The sequence below is a fragment of the Condylura cristata genome, unplaced genomic scaffold, assembly GCF_000260355.1.
Source record: "Condylura cristata isolate star-nosed mole 26May11 unplaced genomic scaffold, ConCri1.0 scaffold00006, whole genome shotgun sequence".
Taxonomy (NCBI): Eukaryota; Metazoa; Chordata; class Mammalia; order Eulipotyphla; family Talpidae; genus Condylura; species Condylura cristata.
In genome coordinates this window covers 3049655-3065093 of record NW_004567107.1, presented here as the reverse complement: position 1 = coordinate 3065093, position 15439 = coordinate 3049655, and the positions used below count along the sequence as shown (strand labels likewise).

Sequence of the window (15439 nt, the reverse complement as noted above, 5' to 3'; positions counted from 1 at the left end):
GAGCCTGTGAGTGTGTGAGCGTGTGTGAGCCGAGCCGCACCTTGGCCAGGCGGCCCTGGTAGCTGGTGGGACAGAAGGCGCTCCCGGGGTAAGACAATGGTGGAGCGTGAAATTCAATTAGTTCAGGGCCTGGTTCCAATTTCACAGCCCTAAATGCAAAAGGGGCAAACAGAATGGGGAGGGTGGGGGAGAGCGGTCTGATTGCATTTTCCCTTTCATTCTGGGGGGCTTCCTCGCCCCTTGTCTCCCCCGAGCAGGCCTCAACCTTTCACGGAGTCACTCGGACTCCATATCTGTCACGTCCATTTAAGGCGTTGCGGCAGGAGGGCCAGGGAGGGGGTGGCCGCTCAGCTCTGACCACTGCCCTCCCCTCCCGCCCCAGGGGTCCCCGTGAAGGTGACCAACAAGGACGGCACTAGCCACCGCACGTCCCTGGAGCTCTTCATGTACCTGAATGAAGTCGCGTGAGTGCCCACTGCCCGGCCCTGCCCCGGCCCCGGGGTGGCCCTCCAGGGCAGGCTCAGGCCTCCCCGGGCCCCTGGCTCCCTCCGCCCTGGCAGGTCACAGCCCTGGGGGGCTGCTGCCCTGGGGGCTGTCTAATCACGCTTCCAAGGCCTTGTCGGGTCCTGAGGCCGACATGCAAGGGGGACGAGCAGTGGTGAGGGCCAGGCCACCACGGACCCAGGCCAGGGCTGGCAAAGTCGCCAGTTGAAGTCACCACGACCCAGGCAATCCCTCCCCTCTCTGGACCTCAGTTTCCAGAGATACAGGGCCGGGCGGCCTGGCTCGGCTGCCCTCTGTCTCGGCTCCCTGTGCGTGGCTCCGGGTGGGGACGGCCCGCCGTGGCCACCCTCACTGAGTGACTGTCCTCCCCCAGGGGCAAGCATGGCGTGGGCCGAATTGACATCGTGGAGAACCGCTTCATTGGGATGAAGTCCCGAGGTGAGTCTGCTCCCCAGCCCTGGGGGCACTGCTCCGGGTGACACTTGGCCAGTCCTTCCGTCAGTGTCCCTCCTGCTTAGGAGGATAAGGGGCCCCGTGCCACCCGCTCCCGAGGGCACTGTGGATTAGGGGTCCTGAGAACGGGGAGGAGCCTGGGGGTCCTGCAGGGGCCGGGGGACAGGGGAGGGCAGGGCGGGGCCTGGAGGGCCCTGCACCCTGGGCGGGTCGGCCGGGTTTGGAGGCGGACCGTGCAGGGCTGATTTCGTGGTCATTAGGGCTGCATTGAGGAGGTGGGCGGGCGCGGCCGGCGGGCACCCTGCTGGCGTGGCGCTGTGTGCCTGCCTGCAGGCCGGTGCCGCTGCCGGTGATAAGGCCTGAGCTGGGACGGCTGGGGAGGGAGGAGAGGATGGTCCTGGTGTCTTGTCTCCCGGTGGTCGCAAAAGCCTGGGGTCCTGTGTGGGTTACAGGTCACCCCGGCCACGCCGTCCCCTCGGGGACCCAGTCCTGCGGCCTGCCCTCTGGCCAGACGGCTGTTGGTCCGCTCCCACATGGAGCAGCCCCTGGAGTCTAAGTGCTGGCGGTGGGGCCAGGGTTCCCCATTTTAGCAGGTGTCCCTGCTAGTCTAAAGAAGAGGGCACCGTCGAGTAAAAGCTGGCCTGGGAGCTAAGAGGCTAACGTCCAGAGAGCGGCCGGCCGGGTGCCAGTCGCTGGAGAGGATGCCGGTCAGCCAGGACACTGGGTTTTCATCCCCGATGCCCTGAAACGTAGCCGCTCAGTGCCTCAGTTTCCCCAAGTGTGATGGGGGGGGAGGGTGGCGTTGTTCCTGCTGTACCTGATAGGATGTATCTGGAAAGGTGTGGGGTGGGAGCGGCTTCCTTCCTCTGAGTCTTTCTTCTTTGCGAAGCCATTATCCCAGAGAAACAAGCTAATTGAAACTCTCTCGGGAAGGCCTTGTGAGAACAATATTTCTAATTAGCTGCTTCCTTTTATCCTCACTTGTTTCTGGCTCTTACCTTTATTAACATCTGATTAAATGTCCCTTTGTCTGTCTGCCCTTGGAGACAGCACAATGTGACTCGTCCAAGGCAGACCTGGGAAGGACCTTGGGGAGTCAGAGGCCTGCACCCTCTTTCCATTAGAGAGGAAACCATGGTGGAAGTCACGGGGGGACAGTGGCAGGACCAGAGCTGACCCAGAGAATCTAAGCCCTTTTGAGCCCTGTGGCAAGCCTCACTAGCTGATCATGGACATGTCTTAGGGCTGCAGGCAGTCACCACCTTTCAATCAGGATTGGCACTTGGTGCCAACGAATTGCCTTCCCTTGTTGGAAAGATAAGGACTGGCCTGGGGTCACGCTGAAATGGCACCAGCCAGTGGCAGAGCCGAGCAGAGCAGTCCTGAACTGGGCTATCTGGGAAGACAGCCTGGAGGAGGCAGCAGGAGACCAGGCTTCGACTTGGTAGACTGTAGGGTACCAGCATCCCTGGGAAAGTGGTAACGAAGATAGGAGCCTCGAGGTTGGGTGTGATGGGCACTGAGCCCCTGGAGACCTGGCCGAGGCCGCTAAGAGCTGGGTCAAGGGCCCCAAGTCCAGGCTTGGGCGCAGACAGTCGGGCCGCCATCTTGGGACCCTTTCCTTTGGGAAAGGAACTTAGCTCCCCGGGGCGTGATTTCTTCCTCTGCGGGGCGTGTTGGCAGGTGCAGCAGAGAGCGCTACCCAGGGGCACTGTGCTGGGTAGTAGACCTGTGCCCTCCTGTCCCATGGGGTCATTCCATGGAAGGTCAGAGCCATGTGGAAGCCGTCTTCTGACCCCCTAGATGTGTCACCCACCTGGCAGAAATTTCTGGAGCAGGCCAACTCTTCCCGGGCCCTGTGGGTGATCCCCCCAAAGCTTAGAATTTAGTCTTGAGAGTTGTATGGTCTTGGGGAAAGACATCGGGATTCTGACTCCAAGAATTTGCTGAGAGACCTCCGGTGAGTCGCTCTCCCTCTCTTGACTCCAGGCGGCCAAGGCGCAGCCAGGCTAGTGCTCTTGTCTCCTGCTGGAGGCTGGATTTGCCTGTTTTCTTAACTTGGGTTGGAGGACAATGAGAGAAGAGTTTCTTTGTAATTCAGGGTGATGGATTGTTTTATTTCCCCCAATCCAAAGAATTCGTGTTGAGAAAGACAGGGAGCAGTGGACTGGGCTTTGGAGTTCCCCTTCGACAAGGCTTTTATTAAGTCACGGTAGTGGGAAAGCTGTTGATTGCCAGTTACTCCGAGGGGCGAGCAGGAAGATGCTATTGTCCGGATCTCTGCGGATGGGGAGTGTCGTTTATATGGACTTTACCAAGCTTGTAAGTGGAATTCTTTAAGGGCTTGTCTTTATTTTTCCAGGCCAGGGGTGGCTGGGTAGGGAGTGGGCAATGCTGGCGGCCTGGGCCTGGGTTGGCAGCTCGGTTGGCAGCTCAAGGGGCCGAGGGCCGAGGGGTCAGGGCGGGGGCTGGTGAAGCTGCAGATGGAGTAGCCTGGGCTGTATTGTGGCTGTTGACATCGTCATTATCACGTTATCTTTTTAACTCTGGAGGGGGCTGATTAAGTGAAGTAAATGAAATCAGTGGGGGGGAGGCAGGCAGGAGCAGGAAGGCGCCAGTCGCCCTCCTGCCTCCCCTCCTGCAGCCTCTGGCTCCTGGCCCCCAGCCCTGCCGGCCCACCTCTGCCGGGCTCCACCCCTCCTCCGCCCTCTCCTTTCTTGGGCCTCCTGCTCCTCCTCTGCTCCCCTCCACCCCCTCAGCTCCAGCTCTGCCCTGCCCTGCCCTCCCCGCCCCCTCCCCCACTCTCCCCTCCTTACGCCTCCACTTTCGTCCTGAGGCTGAGGCGGCCCAAAGCTCTCTTACGCCTCTGCCCATCACTGTCTCGGCCTTTCAGAGGTGCTGCTCAGAGGGAACACTCCAGACGGTGGAGGGGGGCGGGTGAGGCAAGGGGGCTCCAGTGCCAGCGCCCTGGGGTGACGCACAGGGTGGGGCCTACAGGCCCCGGAAGCCTGGTGGGGGGGGGCCTGTCCATCACCATGGCAACCGCCTCCACCCTGGGCCCTGGTACCCACGAGGGGAATCCTTGGGCTCCAGCCCACCTCCCTTCACTGGTCTGACCACACCCGCCCTCTGATACTGTTCTCCCCAAGGATGGGGAGCCCTGACCCCCCAGCCCACTCTGGACCCCGCTGCCTGGCGGATCTCGCTCCGTTCTGCCAAGTGGCTCCGAGCACGAGAACCTGGGACAGGGGAGGAGGATGTGGGGGTCACAGCTCTCTGGTGCCCACCCCTTCCTCCCGGTCCACTCTCCCCATGCGGCCACCCCCAGTTTCTCGCCCGGCTCCCCCACCCTCCCGGCAGTAATTATGGTGTGATTGAAGCTGTTCCGGGGACAACTGCTGACACCTCTGTCTTTCTCCTTGAACACGGGGAGATGAAAATAGACACTTGGAGCCGCTGCGTGTCACTCCGAGGTGCCTGTTGTCTCATCCGGCACTCGGGCTTCAGCTGTCACTTCTCCCTCTGCACGGTGGCTTGCGTGCCGACTGTCAAAGCCCAAATCCAGTCTGGTAGCATCAGGCTTCTGTCACCGGCTTTTTTTAAGTCGTGTTTTTTTTTCCCAGAAGAAACACGCAGAACTCATGTGTACCCCCTACCCCGACCCCCGTGGAGTGGCGGGGGGGCTTGCTGCTCGCTCGCTCTGTGTGTGTCTCTCTTACACACACACACACACACACACACGACAGCAGCCTGAAAACAGGCTTTTTGATCAGTCACAATTAACTTTAACACCTTCCGAGCAAAGGAGCAGTCATATTAATTGCTCTGTGTGCTCATGGCTCGCCTTCCCTCCCGGCCCCTAGCGCTCCCCGTAGCTACCTTGCGGCGAGAGGCTGCCCCAGGCTCAGAGGAGGGGGCCGCCACGCCACTCGCGTCCTGGGCACCGGCTCTGGGGGACGCTGAGGTGGGTCCGCTTCAGGGCTCCCGACACAGCCGTCTGTGAGGTCTCGGGGGGCCGAGGGGGTGAGGACTGACCTCCCAGGCACGACTCAGTGAAGCCGGAAGGAAAGGCGGCCAAACTTGCAACCTTCCCTTCTCTGCCCGGGGCTCAGAGGGTGCCGGGGTGGGCCAGGGTCCCGCAGCAAAGCTGAGCCGGGCGCGTGGGACACAGCGGTGTGAGTCGCGTGGGCTCTCCGGCCCCTAGCGCGGCGCTTCAGCTCGCCCGCAGCGGACCCAGCCGAGAACAAGAAGCACATGTTCACCAGGGCCCCGAGGCTGGGCTCTGCCGCCGGCCCACCCGGGAGGCACCGCTGTGACCCCCCAGTGTGGACCCGGCTCTGTGTGCTCCTGAGTTTTCCCAAAGTGCGGCAGCACCTGTCGCGCAAGAGCCGACTGCCACCCGCTGCTCACCGGGTCGCCTCGGGCGGGCCTGCGTGTCGCCTGGTGGCAGTGCGGCCCGCGCCAGGTGGCTGCTGGGCAGCTGGCCTTGGCGACGTTCCGGGGACAGGAAACCTGCCGCCTGGCCGCGTCAGTGTCTGCGCTCCGGGGCAGGTGCCCTGAACGTTCTGCGAGCGTCTCCGTGACTGCTGAGCCACCTGCTCCGGCCGGTCCTCTGCGGCCCCTGGGCCCCTGGCGCCGAGTCCGGCCCCTGTGCCCCTTCTCTGGCGGCACCTGCCAGCCACCGCCACCGCCATTCTGCTCCCTCCCTCGTGCGGGTCTAGTCACCTCTGCCAAGGGGCGAGGGCTCCCGTTTGGACTGTGTCGGGGTGACGGTGAGCGAGGTCCCAGGACCCCCCAGGCTCGGGCTCAGCGCCTTGCCGTCATTCAGCCCCTGGGGTCTGGGTGGGGCTTGGAGGTGAATGTCCCCACCCCCCAGACCAGGATGTCTGGGCTTTGCAGGGGAAAGTATTGCGGGGAACACCTGGGAGCCCCACTTTTTCTCCAACCTGCATGTTCCTTTCCTGCTCTGGGGAGAATGTGTCCCTTTGCCAGAGGCCTGGGAGAGGCCTGGACAGAGGCCTGGCTGGTCCCGCTGGCCTTGGGGGCCTCCTGGTGCCTCGGTCTCCTGTGCACTGTGTGGCCACACCGGCCTTGAAGGGCCATTTGGTGCGGTCAGGGGCTTGCTGAGGGCCCCAGCCCGCACGGGCTGGGCTGCCTGTCCCTGTGCTGGGCTGCGGCCCCAGGCTGGCCTGGTGGATAACCAGTTCGCAGCAGGTTGGGAGACCAGCTCTGGGGGGCCCTTCCTTGGAGCCCGCCCCAATCCCCACGCCTGGAGGGGCCCCGATTTCGTAGGTTCGTGTAGTGGGAAGAAAGGAGTCTGGGGGTGAGGAGCAGCGTCGGATGGGGACCCCTCCGCCAGGAGAGGTTTGCCCACAGCTCAGTCTCGCCCAGCTGGCTCCCACGCCACGCTGCAGGACGCAGGGAGTCGGCTGTGCACAGGGCAGCCCGGCCCGGAGGTCCTTGGTGTCCCCAAGTGTCCAAGCGCTCCCCTGCTCCCAGGACCAGGCTCAGCCGCGGCCGGGCGCGGCGGGACTTCGGCACCGTCTGTTCCGAGCGGGGCACTTGGCCGCCGGAGGGAATGGACTCGGCTGGGGGAGCCTGGCGAGACCATCTTCCCGCCGGCTTCCGGGCGGGGCCACACGGCCAGCGCCGCACGAGACCCGCTGAGGAGTGTCCAGGGGCGCGGGGCCGGTTGGCAGTTGCGTGCGGGGGCCCCGGGTCGGCGGCTCGGTCTCCCCGTCTGGACAGTGGGGTCGGCACAGGTGTGGAGCGTCGGCGGCCGCAGGCGCGTGCACACGGGGACACGTGTGCGTGTCGTACCGCCACCCCCGCCCGGCTCCCGGCGGAAGCGAGGAAGGGCTATTTGGGGGTCTGGGCTCCACCGCCGTCGTCGGTTTAATTACAGGTTTTCAGCCGCGGGCCGGTGGGCATACATCGGGAAGGAGGGGAGCGGCTCCGAAACCCTGTCATTTCCCAACGTCTGAGGGCCTCTCCAAAGGGGGGCACGGAGACATTTTCTCCACAAGCCGCAGAGTGGACTGTCGTGGCCCCAGCATGAACATAATGACAGACGCATTTGGCAGCAAGCTGGGAGTGAATGGGTCCGACCGGCTTGTCTCCTGTCAGACGAGTCATTATTATTTTTTTTTTTTTTTTTTTGTCATTTGCTGACAGTTTGGGTTTCATGCGTTTCTCTCTTTTTTCTCCTTTTCCCCCTGCCTGGAAAAATGGCTAGGTATCTACGAGACCCCAGCAGGGACGATCCTTTACCACGCTCATTTAGACATCGAGGCCTTCACCATGGACCGGGAAGTGCGCAAAATCAAGCAGGGCCTGGGCTTGAAATTCGCCGAGCTGGTGTACACCGGTGCGTAGGCCCCGAAGCTGCGCCCGCGCCCCCCACCCCCCGCCGCCGCCAGACTGGGGGTGCCCCAAGGGTGCAGGGTGGAGGGGCCCAGCGAGAGCAGGAGACGAGGGAGCGGAGAGCGGATGTGGGTGTCTGGGGAGACAGCACCGTCCCCCTCAGTATGTGGCGGCTGCTCCCACCACGGTCTGTGTGACTCGGCCTTGCGTGGGCTGGGTTGGCATGTGGCAGCCCAAGGGCTCCACCCAACGTTCCTGCCGCTGGCAGCTTTGACAGGTGAGGAAACTGAGGAGTTTGGAAAGCCTCCGGGCCAGCAGTGGCTTGGCCGGCTCAGAGCAGAGGGAGTTGGTTTGTCCTTGGGCAGGACCTGGAGCTGCTGCTGAGCAGCCCCAGGGGGGAGGAGGGCCTTGGCCTCGACCCCGGGCCCAGGCTGGCGCAGCGAGCTAGTCCTCCACAGGAAAGCAGCCACGGCTGCGGGCCCGGGGCGTGCCGGCGGTGTGACCGGAGCCCTCGCGCAGGTGGGCCGGGGCACAGGTGAGCTTGCCGGGGCCGCAGAGGGGCGCCCAGGTCCCTGACTCCAAATCCGTCCCCACACTGAACGGGGACCCCCGCATCTGGCCCCTCCCCTCTTCCTTCAGTTCAGGAGCTAGAATGGCTTTTACATTTTTGAGTGGTTGTTGGTTTGTTTTTAATAGTACCACTTGTACCATCAAATTACCGGAAATCCAGCTTTGGTGTCCCAGTTTCTTGGGGACAGCCGCTCCGCGTGACGGCCGCCACGTGCAGTGGCTGGACTGTGGGCCCACGCGCGCTTCTCCCCTCCGCGAGAAAGGCGCCAGTCAGCCCTCTGGGCCGGAGGCCGCTCTCCAGGGAGAGTAATGATAGCAGCGACCTGGAGAAGCCCACGCCCCTCGCCTCTCCCCGTCTCCTCCATGCTGGGGAGTTTCCTTGTGATGCCACTGGAGCCATCTTGGCATTTAGAAGGCCCTGTGGGCCGCTAAGCGGGGCGGGGCCCGGGCCCACAGCGCCTTCCTACCCTGGATCACCCCTTGCTCAGGGTCCCCTAACCCTTTCTCCAGCGCCGGGGATCTGCTGGACAGGCCAAGAACGTGGCCTCTGGAGCTGGCCTGGGCTGAGAGCCTCGCGCACCAGTCGTAAAACCATGGCAAGCGTCTGGCCTGCTTGGGCCTGGGTTTCCGCCCTCTGGCAGTTCAGATCAGGGCGTGCCCCCCAGCGCCCCACTCCGCACCTGGCTGCGGGGGGCAGGGTGAGCGGCAGCCGCCGGGGTGCCCCGGGGCAGGGCAGCCTCCACACCTGGAGGCTCCCACCGATCCCCCAGCCACCCGGACCGTGCAGCCCACTGAGCAAGAGCGCAGGCAGGAGACAATGGTATTTAAACACCTGTGTGTCCCCGGGGAGGGGCACGCGGCTGCTGGCAACGAGGGGCGGGGGGCGGCAGCCAACCCCCAGTTCATCCTCGGGATCCCGCGGTGAGGTCGCGGCCAGCGGGTTAGAGGAGCCCAGCCTCAGCGTGGGGAGGGGGAGAGGCGGGGGCTTCTCCTCGGCCACAGCCATGCCTGTCACCTCCCCACCCGACGCCCCGGCCCCAGAGATGCCACGCCAGCCTCAGGGGCGGCCTGTGCCTTCCCGCTGCGGGGCGACACGGGCACATCGCCAGGGGGTGAGCCCGTTCCGTGGCCCCTGAGCCGTGGTTTCCCGTCTGAACACTGAAGATAAGTCCCATTTCCTAGAGTGGGCACGTGTGTGAGGACAGGCCTGGCACAGGGTCTGTTTCCTCAGGCCCGGGGGCCCGAGGAAGCGTCTCACACAGGCACAGCGCCTCTTGCCGTGGCCTCAGCTTCTTCAGCAGTAAAATGGGCATCGTGTGAAGAGGGCAGCTGTGCAGGGGACAGTTCGCCAGGCTCCCCCACCCCCAGTGCAGCCACAGGCCCAGCCCCTGTCCCTGCCCCAGGCTAAGTCTGCTGGGAAAAGAAATCTGAGTGGAAGACACCCCGCACCTGCACCCCCGCCCAGGGAGGAGGCAGGAGATCCAGAGATAAGCTGGCCGGGTGCTGCTGTGGGGTCCCTGTGCCCCATCTCTTGCGGCCTGGGGACCTAATGGTGCGGTTATCCCAGTAGTCAGGAAGCTGGTTCCGCCCGGGCGCCGGCAGGGGCGTCTGGGCCGGGGCCAGAGCGCTCAGCAGGAGCGGGGTGTCTGTCTGCCTCCCTTTATATAGCAGGGGCTTGGGGGTGGCCTCGTCCACCCCCTGCCCTCACCCTCTCTGGACCGCTCTGGGGAGTTGGCAGACGAGGACTAAGGCACACCGAGGCTATCAGCAGCAGGCGTGGCAGGGGCGGCTGCTGGACAGAGGGCCAGCCGGCCCCGCCCTCCCCCACCCCTGCCAGCCGGGGACCCCTCCCGGAGAGGCCCGCTCCCCTTTCCCACGGAGGGTCTCCGCAGGTGCTCCTGGAGGCCTGGGCCTCTAACAATAGCTAAAGACCCAGGGCTGACCTGGCCCTTTATCAGGGCTGGAGATCGCGCACCATCTGGCCCCCAGCTGCCCAGGCGGGCTCACCTTCCCAGCTCCGTGACAGAAACCCTACCCCACCCCTGCACGGTCCCTCCCCCAACCTGGCCAGAGCCCACCTGCCGGCCCCTCGGGGCCCCTCAGCAGAGACGAGAGAACAGCCGCCCAAGGTCTGAGCCGCTAGGCGGGCCCGGCCAGCGCACAGCCCTCCCCACCTCAGTGTCTGGGGCGGCTTGGGAGAGGGGTGGCCCAGCCTCGGCCAGCTGAGGTCAGATCTGGTGGCCAGCAAGGCCCGGCCATGTGATCTCGGAGAGTTCCACGACCTCCCTGCACTCGCTCAGCCAGAGGTGCAAGAGGCCGGGAATTAGGGTCAGAGAGCTCGTCAGGGGCTGAGCTTAACGTGTCAGGGGGCTGCGAGGGGTCCACTCAGCCAGACACCCTGAGCCCAGGCCCGGGAGGGGAGCCCCAGGTCGTCCCCACTCAACAGATGGGGAAATTGAGGCCCAAAGAGAAGCTTGCACGCTTGGTCTCTCCGGCCCCAAGCCAGCGCCAGGCTGCCCCTGCTGGGCCCCGGCCACGTGAGCCGGGCCTGGGGGGGCGCCTGTCCCGTCTCCCACGCGCTGGCCTCGCGGGGCCCTCACGCGAGGCCTCTCCTCCTGCCACAGGTTTCTGGCACAGCCCCGAGTGCGAATTTGTCCGCCACTGCATCGCCAAGTCCCAGGAGCGCGTGGAGGGGAAGGTGCAGGTGTCCGTCTTCAAGGGCCAGGTGTACATCCTCGGCCGGGAGTCCCCGCTGTCCCTCTACAACGAGGAGCTGGTGAGGTAGGTGGCCTGCCTACCCCAAGCGCGCACACACCCGTGCCCTGGCCCGCCCGACTGGCCACATGTCGGCTGGGGCCGGCGCCCGGCTGGGAGGAGGGTCGGGGCGCTGCCGCAGTCTGCTGTGGGGAGCCCCGAGGGGCTGCCCGGGGCTCGCGCCGTGCATGCGGGCTCTGCGTTTCTGCGGCGCCCGAGCGCCCAGGTGTGCCAGGAGCAGCAGGCGGCGGCCCAGAGCCAGGCCTGAGGGGCGGCACAGGCCCCATCCGTGTCCTCCCAGGGCGCTTCTGGCTGCCCCGGAGCTTGGCCGCAGGAAGGGCGGGGGCTGGCGAGGGTGGAGACACGGCCCCCGGCTCGCTGGTCCTGGGAACGGGGAGAAGCAGGCGGACTTGGTACACAGGAGGGACGGGGAAGCGAGAGCGCTTGGATGTGGAGGAGAAGCAGGTTCCGGATCACTGGGTTTTGTTTGATTTGTCTGGCGCGAGCAGCTGGGTCCGCCGCTGAGTTGGTCCAGGAAGGATCTAGTGTGGCGACTTGGACTTCCTGAGGTGGACAGAACTGTCCGGTCACTGCTGCCCAGCTGGGGCTAGCAGGGAGAAGGGCGGGTGGAAGACATGGCAGAGAGCTGCTCGGGAAGAGGGTGGCAGAGGAAGGCCGGGCGTAGGGTGCCTGGCGGCCTTTTGCTGGGAGAGGCGAGGGCGCCCTGGGGGGCCAGGTCAAAGGTCGGAGCTAGCAGGTGCTCCTTCGCAGCGCGACGGGCTTTTGGCTTTTGCCTGGTGACGGAGGATGAAGCCCCTCTCTGGCGACCACTTGGCCAGTGGAGAGGTGGGGCGGCCCCCGGGGCACAGACAGCCCCCCCAGCTCGAGTCGGGCCTCGCTCAGCTGGGACCGAAGCCAGCGTGGCCCTCCTGCGGGCCGGTCGGAATTAAAGCGCGAGCTCTGTTTGGCAGTCAATATTATTTTTCTCTTTCCCTGCTCTTCGCCACGTTGAGTCTCCCCCCCCCCCATCTTTCTAAACACTTTATAAGCCATAAATATAACCGAATCAGTTTAGATCAGTCGGGGTAAATGTCAAATTATCTTCTCTCTTTCTCCCTCTGGCTCTTTCTTCCCTCCCCCTCCAAATCAGCAGCCTCTAATAATCTGTCCAACCCTTCATTAAGCCTACAGTCTCACTCAGGGAGATTAAATGAATAAAGTAAAAAGGGAAAGGGGAAAAAAAGAGAGAAAAGCAGGAGCATTTATTCTCACTGTGTCTCCGACCATTTCCCTTTTCTTTTTGATTTCTACATCGCTGGCTTGAAAGCCCTTGAGTGACAGCGTCACGGGGACCAGCGAGGAAGCGCGAGAGGTAGCAGAACTGGAAATGCCGCGGCACAGTAGGTAGAAAGTAACGTAATTATAGAGCAGGTCAGAGCCACTCGAATGAACAAAAATAAAAGCGCAGAGGTTTTCTGTAGACCGTCAGGGGAGGCAAAAAAAAAATCATTGTAAACTCTTTTCCACCTCCTCCCCCTACCCTGGCCACAATTTTAAAAAGAGGTTTTCGGTCCCCGAGAAACTCCACCGGGCGGCCTCGTGGGACTGCGCGGCCCTGCACGTGGGTCTCTCCTTGAGGGGCTGCTGGGCTCTGGAGGGCGGTGGGCAGCGGGCCTGGCGTGGGCTGCTGGAGGAGGCCCGAGTCATGGTGAGGGCCCGTCTGTCCCGGGCTGAGCCCGGGCCGGGCCTGGCCGGGACAGGGGTCAGCCCGACTGCGCAGCGCTGCCTGAGGCTCGCGTGGTGTGTGGAGGGCGTCGCGCTAAGCCCCTGGGCTGCCCGGCGAGGTCTGTGAGGGCCACTTGCGACCGACGTCCAGCTGCGTCCACCACCGCCCCTCGCCGGCCGCTCCGGAGCCTGCTGGCCCCTGCTGCTGGCTGCCTCGGAGGGCCCAGCAGCGGTGGAGCAGAGGGAGGGTGGGAGCGTGGGAGCCCCGTGCCAGCTTCCAGGCGCCAGGAAGGTCACGGGGAGGGCATGGGAGGGGGCAGAGTCCTGACCAAGTGGCGGGGTGGGGCCCAGACAGCCTCCCCATTGGTGGCTGTAAAAAGTCTTTTCAGGCCACAAAGAGCCAGTCAGAGGCACCGCCCGGGGGCTTTGCCCTCCCCCACGGCCTCACCTCTCTGGAGAGGCTCCTGGGGACAGGCTGCCTCCTTGTCCCTTGAACCTTGAGACGGCTTTGTCCCCGGGCTGAAGCTCTCGCAGACCGAGACAAGGGCTGATTCAGGGCAGGACCCGGCCAGGGGCCCGTGAGAAACAGAGGAGGGACCCCGACCCGAGGCCCGGAGAGCGGCCTTGTGGCCCTGCGCCCACAACTTGTCCCAAGGGCTCAGCGCGGCCACGATGGCCGAGGCTGACGGCCTGCGCTTGCCTCCCTGGCATCTGGCATGCAGCAGGCGCTCGATAAGGACCCGAGGGAGCGCTCACCCCAGGAGCGGCCAGCCGCACCCCGGCACGGCCACGACTCCGGACCCACACTGAGGCGACTTGGGTCCAGGGGCGGGCATCTCGGCCCTGCTCGCTGCGGGGGCGGCCGGGCGCACCTCGGGCCTGCACTTGTGCGTCTGGGGCTGGGGGCGCCTCCCAGGGCAGCTGGGCAAGGGCAGCCCCGAGGAAGCTGGCTCTGGAAGGCTCAGCGGAGGACGGGGAACCCGCCGGCCCGTGCTCTTTCCTCGAGCAGCTGGCCAGGCGAGCGCCCCAACTGGAGCTTCAAGTGACGAGGAGCGTGGTCTGGCCCTCCCTGCCCGAGAGCCTGGGGGTGCAGGCTCGCTTCCACGAACACCCTCCGGCCTCCCGGGCCTTTGGGCCAGGGACAACAGCAGCTTCTCCTGGACACTCTTGGGGGTCCCCTGCCGGCCTTCCAGGCAGAGGGCTCCCGGAGTGTGCTCAGTTTAAGAGTGGTGCCGTGTGCCTGGGAGGCTGTCACCCTGCCGGCGCTGGCTGAGCCGGGACCTGCCTGGGGCACTGCCCATTGTGTAGTGGGGGTGGGGCTCCCCGCTGCCCAGCCCTGGCACCGTGCCTGGTCCAGAGCAGGCTCTCTGGTTGGACAGAAACAATGCAACGCCAGAGTGCAGGGATCGTTTGGACCAACAGGGGGCAGTGCCCAGGGCTCTGGAGCCGGAGCTGTTCCTGCCCCAGGTCCCTCAGATGGGGTGCAGGTAGCAGGCCTGGAGGTGCTGACAGACTTCTGTGCTCTCTTGCAGCATGAACGTACAGGGTGATTATGAGCCCATTGATGCCACCGGTTTCATCAACATCAACTCCCTCAGGTGAGAAGCTCTGGAGCCCAGATGGGGGCTCGAGCCCCCCAGCAAGGGCAGCAGGCTGCGACGGGACTTCATGCTCTGTCCACTTCCCAGAACCACACAGCCCGGCCCCCGGCCCCGCCCGGACACTCACTCCCATCCTCCGCAGTGCAGGGAGGAGTCCCTTCCCCGCAGGTTAGAAGGACAATGACCAAGGGGCAGGAAAGAGCCCGGCAGGTCACCTGGCCGCTCCTCACTGTCCCTGAGCTGCGGGCCCAGCCAGAAACCCCGTGGGGTTGCACGTGTCGTTTGAAATCACTCAGCCCCTGGGCGGGCACAGGGCGGAGGGCTGGTGGTGTGGGCAGAGCGGCCAGGCCGAGCCCCTCCGCCCCCTCCGCTCCCTCCTCCTTTCTCTTGTTTAACTCTTCCCCAACCTTGCAACTCCAGAAACAGGCCGAGTGGGTAAGGCCTCGCCTGTCGGCTCACAGCCGGAAAGGCCTGTCTGCCACCGGCACCCCCGAGCCCGCCTCGTGCCCTGGACACAGAGCCCCCGCGTCTCCCAGTGACACCTCAGGTCCCAGCCGGCCGGGGAGCCTCCGGCACTGGCCCCCCGCGGGCCCCCGCCTTCTCCCGCCTCCGCCGGCCTCTGCTTGTTTTTATGACTCTATAAACCCTTTTAAATGGCTCCGAACACACCGGGTTTTCATAATGGCCTCTTCATTCCTCCCATTGCCAGTTAAGCGCTTTGTCTTCAACAATGACAAGCAATGCTTTCCTCCTAAGATAAATTAATTACATTCTCCTGATTGGGAGGGCAGGAGGCCCGGGTAGCGAAGGGAAGAGAGGGAGAAAAAAAGACAACTTCACGCACATCTTAACAAACAGCTGCCCTCACCACCCCGGCTCCGCCTGAATTAATTGAACTGAGTGCATGTTGTTATTGTGAATTTACATTTTTCTTTGTTTTGAATGTCTCACAGGCTGAAGGAATATCATCGCGTCCAGAACAAGGTCACCGCCAAATAGACCCGCTGACAATGAAGAGGAGCCAGGCCTCCCTCGCCCGAGTCCCAGAGCGGGCGCCAAGTGCTGTGATCATTTGTAATTGTGACTTGTTCTCCCGGCCGGCAGCGTAGTGGGGTGCCGGGGCCCAGCTTGGTTCCCTGATCCTGTCGCCTGCAAAAGCGGTCAACCACGGGAGGGTTGGGAGCAGCTACAGTGGATAGCTGTGAAATGACAATTAAAAGAAGATACAGTAGTTTTTGTTTCTTCATTTCTGCTAAGGGTCAGGTGTGGGGGGGGGGGGTGTCGTGCTTTTCTCAGCCCAACCTTCGTGTTTTCTGATTTAACTGCTCCCAAAGGCAACCTTTGCCAGGCAAACTGTTCATCTGGGAACATGCACCCCTCCCTCCTTATGTAAAAAATAAGCAAGGAACCCAGAAGTGCCTGCCTGGGTCACTGGGTCGGACCCCAGCCAGCAGCGGGGGTGTGTCTCC

At 64.0% G+C, this 15439-nt stretch overlaps 1 protein-coding gene across 1 annotated transcript in view; it reads left to right on the top strand.

Annotated features, from left to right (window-relative positions):
• Positions 1 to 15213, top strand: part of ASS1 (argininosuccinate synthase 1) — a 32882-nt gene extending 17669 nt beyond the window's left edge. Inside the window, exons 10-15 of the mRNA XM_004677248.2 lie at positions 383 to 464; positions 878 to 942; positions 7193 to 7324; positions 10515 to 10671; positions 13902 to 13967; positions 14924 to 15213. Coding sequence (XP_004677305.1) covers positions 383 to 464; positions 878 to 942; positions 7193 to 7324; positions 10515 to 10671; positions 13902 to 13967; positions 14924 to 14969 — 548 coding nt within the window. The 3' untranslated portion in view covers positions 14970 to 15213. The remainder of the gene's footprint in view (positions 1 to 382; positions 465 to 877; positions 943 to 7192; positions 7325 to 10514; positions 10672 to 13901; positions 13968 to 14923) is intronic.
• Positions 15214 to 15439: the final 226 nt, after the last annotated feature.